We start from the raw sequence: 5,440 nt of genomic DNA, 5'->3' as shown, positions 1-5,440 counted from the left end.
GTTTTTCATGCACAAATACAAGAAAGCGTCTTATTTGAGCAAAGCCTTTTTATCAGTGTATACTGACAGTAGCCTGACAAGCCAGACCCACATCAAGATGTTTGGTCTGGAAACTCACCATTGACTGCTCAATCCGAGGGGCGGATAAACGGTTGTCTTTCAAACTCCCTCTGCACGCGATAGGATAGCGCTACACCAACCAGAGCAACGACGGTGAAGGGGAGCTCGCTGACTGATTAAACATTCGCCGTATCCGGTCGGCTAAACTCTGAACACATCTTCCCTTTTTAAGAATGACTTCAGTGCCGCTCTTTGTTCTTTTCTCAGAGGAAAGCTTAACTCCAAGTCTTCCGGAGGCGCGGGCAGAGCTGATTCGAAAGACCGCCGCCGTTCGCCAGTTTCTGTGTTACTAGAAGCACGCAAACGCAACTCGGCCGTCGTCATTATGGCCCCGCCCGCCGACTCTATACACGATGTGATTGGGCCGTCCAGATTCTGAGGAATACAGCTCAGATAGGAATTGAGAGTTGCTAGACCACACTTGCGGGCAAATTAAATTTGCTGCCGCTAGGGTGCGTCTAGATTTCTAGGCTATACTGACAGGGCAATGCAGAAAAATAAGGCTCAGACAAGAAAATTATTTTATACATTTTTTCCAAGATGAGATTTTTAATAAATGAATTTTAAACAAAAACTGCTTGTGGTTAAAGGAACATTAACCATTGTTAAAGTATGTCACAAATAAATAAATGATAAACTAAAAGCGTGACAACTGTATCTTACTTTCCTTCCATCAACACAACAGGTCGAAAAATTGTCAATAAAATAGCTTTGTACAATCATACATAATGTAATACTTGTTCAGGACCATAAACATTGCGTGTCATAAAACATTAAAATTAATGCCAGAGTGAAAACTAAACTGAACAGATGACATTATCATCCTTTATAATAAGTAAATGTCTTTTCACAGGGTGGTTCTCTAATAAATATGATATTTTTGGTTTTATACATACTACCCAATGTTTGCGATGTGATTGTACACTCAGATTCAAGTACTGTGTTTGTGCACCAATACAGCCACGCATTCTCCAGCGGATACATTTAGGTTGAAATGGCGGGGGCTGAATGGAGTGATTATCATTTGGTTTACAATAATACAGCGTGAACCTAACCTGTGACTGTTTGCCCTGACATGAGTTCTTCTCATTCCCCTTGTGACTGCATCTGCTTGCAGAAGGCCTCGAACTGCTGCTGTTCAAGTTCAGTCATGACTTTGTTCAGGGCGTAAATCTGTAATACACCAGAAACAGAAAACAAACAAATTGAGATGAACTGGTCTGAAATTTGCAATTTAAATACATTGAAAAGGTGAATGTGAATAATTTAAATCTGGACTATTTCAAAGTCACCAAATGCAAGTAAATCCTTTTTTGAAAGAAATGTCTTCTGCTCACCAAAACTGCATTTATCTGATTAATCAATAACAGTAATGTAAAATATTACAATTTAATATAATATTTCTATGTGAATATATTGTAAAATGAAATGTATTCCTGTGATCAAAGCTGAAATTTCAGCATCATCATTACTCCAGTCACATGATCCTTTAGAAATCATTCTAATATGATGATTTGCTAAACATTTCTGATTATTATTAATGTTGTGCTGCTCAATATTTTTGTGGAAACAGAATTCTTTGACGAATAGAAAGTTATAAAAAACAGGATTTTTTAAACAGAATTCTTTTTGTAACCTTATAATGCATTTATTGTTACTTCTGATCAATAAATGCATCATTGCTGAATAAAAGGGGAGGGTTGGGGGTGAAATCGCACTGACCCCGAACTTGAACAGAAGGGTATTTACATTTAAAAGAAAAAAATGACAAGTGAATGTGAAATATTTAAGTCTATTCTATTTTAAGAACATTTCTATTCTATATTTAAGAACTATTTCAAAAATATTTCAAACTAGCTATATTTTTTTTTAATTAAGAATGACATACAAAGACATTCTGACATTGAGACTAATTGTTTTCAAACAAATTGTAATAAAACTAATCATTGCAAAATAGAAGCAATACAAGCATTTTCATTTTGACTGGTGGTAGTGAATTACACAGCTGGATTACCATCATACGAGACAGGATTTCCAGGCATAAATCAATCAAATCTGTCTCTATCTTTAATCATCAGTTTATGAGGATGAAGAGGGAGTGTCACCTCTGCTCTCTGTCTCTGCTTCAGCTCCTGCTGTGCTGATTTCTGTTTCGTTCTGTCTCCACGGGTCGGTGTTTGCTGTTTCTGCTTGTCTTTTCGACATGCTGGCTCCATTTTAGAAACAGATGGACACAATCTGGAGTAAAGATGATTATTTCACTGAAATAAAGACAAAAAAAGTCAGCATATCACACAGCAAGTTAAATGTTAAGCAGTTAATAGTATAGAGCAAATGTTTTCAATCTGCCATTAACCCTCAAATATGATGATTTAAGGTTTCTATTAAGTTTATTGTGTAGATGTATACTGTGAGTTAATATTATTATATTGTTTGGAATATATTTCAAAAAGTTACATTTTTAAATTGTTCTACATATTTTAGTACTATAGATGTATTATATATCCTTTCACTCATTTACCTTTTTTGTCATCATTATTATTATCATTTTTATTTTGTTAGTTTTTCTCTAAACATTTCCACCCAAAAATTCTCAGCACTCCCAGTTTAAAAACCGTTGGTATAGCTTATTAAATAACACCATGTATGGAAGGTGTTTTTGTATTATCATTGTAGTTATTATAAAACAATAAGTGCAATACTTTTTTTTTTTTTTTTTGTGAATAATAAGCCATTGGGTTTCTATTAGCCAAATAGCATTGCTAATAAGTCCTGTCAACAATGTGAAACGACATTATGTTCATTATCAAACAGCACACTCATTCCGTGAAGACTATAAGAAATACCGACAAACGAGGAAAAAAACGCTCTAGGGGGTCTTACCTTATGATTTCTAACGAAAATAATTAAACAAAGATGAGGCTAGTCTGAATTAGCAGATTTGGCGTCGCTGATAAATAAACCCGGTCAGAAAATGAAGCAGCTACAAGGTTCCTACTTACGCTCCATACAACGTTCTACATTTCAGTAGCTAAGGATTTGATTCAAGCGTCCAGTTACACAAATGGGTATTTTATTTTATTGTATTGATAAAAATCTGTTAATATAACCTACCAAAAAGAAAAGAAAGAAAGAAGCAACCTACAGAAACGACTCAACTCTATTAAACACAATAAGCTGTATATCCTTCTTGTTAGGTGCAGTACCGGTGTATGGTGTATATACATAACAACCTTTTTTTGTAGTCAAGAATGTTTGTGTTTATAAACTGACTTTAAAATATTAATTTTTTAAAAATGTACAGGGTCTACCCTATTAGTTATATTAAAGTAAATGCAGTCCATTTATAAAGTATATAGATACAATACTCCAAGTATAAAGTATGGTAAATGCAAAAAGCATTTATAAAACAAAATAATAAAATGTACAATGTCCTGTTAATGGTTTAGATTGGTTGCATGTGTGAGTGGGGATAACAGATTTCATGCATTTGCTGCTCGCAAAACTAAAGGCAACCACACGAGGTCGCTCTTATATCGGTATTAAGCGTTGAGATCAATGATAGTTTTGCTAACACTTGATTTATGTCATTTTATTAAATGCTTGCCTTTTTAAACAACAATTTATCTAAAAAATTGTTTATTAAATAAAGATAACTCAAATATATATATATTTTTATTTAGTAACAATTGGACAGACTTTGGAGAGTTACTTCATTATCTAGAGACCAACATTTGACTCGTATGATCTTACATACCAGCCCCGAAAACACTAAATCATTCAGAAATAGTAATAAAAACATTTCACTCTAGTTTTTACTCCCTTGCCACTTTGGAATTTAAATGTATTCCAGTGTTTCTATTAAATAACTTGCGTGACATAATTTAAAAGCTCATTTTGTTCTTTTTAAAGACATTTTTCCAGAGCGGGCCTAGCTGTCAAGAGCATTGCGCTAGCAGTTATTGTTATCCTCACGTATCAGATGACGACAACACTCATATTTCACCAACCAGAAAGACAGAAAACTGTATCTGGAGTTAAGAAGGTGTCAGGTTTTCAGACACAAATGGACCACCTAGGAAAAAAAACTGCTAAAAGCTCTCGGAGAAGGCTGAAAGATCATCATTTACATAAATATTGGTTAATCCGATACCTGGCAGGGCCCAAAGAGGCATAAAAATGTCAAAGAGACTATAAACTATCCCGTTTGGTTTGTGTCATTAGAGTAACAGAGGAGTCGTATAATTGTAAAAATGCCCCAAAACAAGACATGTGAGTCAGTGATGGGTTTAGTTTAGTTTGACCATATATGATGCTGTACTTTTATGAAGCCTCACTTGACACTCATATAGCTGTCCTCATGTTTATGCCCTTTGGCACTGCTGTGCCACATGAAATTTATCATGGCACATTCCGATGTGTTTTCCTGGATTCCATCCCCAACACAGGAGAGCACTCGCTTCTGTAATAATATCCAAGGAAGAACAACTGATCCTAAATGCAACAGACCCCCTCCGACAGATTTTCCACTGAGTCTTAACCCGACCTTTAGCGCCCTAGGAAAAGCTGGCATGCGCCAGGGAGTTCCCATGAGCCACTGCCACAGTCTTATGAGAGGTCTGCTGAAAGCCAGCCTGAACAAACTGAATGTGGTGGGTCGGGAGGTGAAGTAAGCCCGTCACGCCAGATTGTTGTCAGATGCATAAGAGGAGCTTTGCCCGCCGTTCTTGACCATGTGTTCTTCCCTACCAGCACACCCCATTGACTGGAGCTGTTCAAAGTGATTTGTCTGTTAACGAGATGTCCTTTCACACATGATCATCTGTCAGATGAATGATGGGATTCCATCTAGAGGTAATGAGTCAAGCCTGTACACATGAAGTTATCATTTGAAACGAATTATCCAAATACTATAGGCCCAACTTTTGTATGGATGCTACTTGACTGAATATATTTTTCTAATTTATTTATCTTTTATTCTAAAGGGTTCTTTTGAAATACACAAAATGTAAAATATTTAAAAAATACACTTAAAAAAATACATTTTGTATCATGATTTTGTATTTAAAAATATGTATCATGTAATTTTTATTTTTTTTACATTTTTATTTTTAATATTTATTTTTGAAAAATAATTCTTATATATAAATATCAAAATATGATTTTTTTGTATGTATATACATACATACATATATATATATATATATATATATATATATATATATATATATATATATATATATATATATATATATATATATACTATTATATTTATATTATTTTAAATAGTTAAAAGTAAAAAAGTGAGTGAGTGAGTGAG

The 5,440-nt window shown here is 34.3% G+C and overlaps 1 protein-coding gene across 1 annotated transcript; it reads right to left on the bottom strand.

The window, feature by feature from the left end:
• Nucleotides 1–638: 638 nt before the first annotated feature.
• Nucleotides 639–3,122, bottom strand: svbp (small vasohibin binding protein). Its single transcript, XM_067431399.1, has 3 exons — nt 3,004–3,122; nt 2,226–2,381; nt 639–1,293 (listed from the first exon to the last, which is right to left on the bottom strand). Exons 2-3 carry the CDS (start codon nt 2,334–2,336, stop codon nt 1,207–1,209), a joined length of 198 nt encoding a protein of 65 aa, XP_067287500.1. The 5' UTR covers nt 2,337–2,381; nt 3,004–3,122; the 3' UTR covers nt 639–1,206.
• Between the last annotated feature and the right edge of the window lie 2,318 nt (nt 3,123–5,440).

This window comes from Pseudorasbora parva, chromosome 22, assembly GCF_024679245.1.
Source record: "Pseudorasbora parva isolate DD20220531a chromosome 22, ASM2467924v1, whole genome shotgun sequence".
Classification (NCBI taxonomy): domain Eukaryota; kingdom Metazoa; phylum Chordata; class Actinopteri; order Cypriniformes; family Gobionidae; genus Pseudorasbora; species Pseudorasbora parva.
The sequence above is the reverse complement of the archived record's forward strand: the minus strand, read 5'-3'. Positions and strand labels throughout refer to the sequence as shown.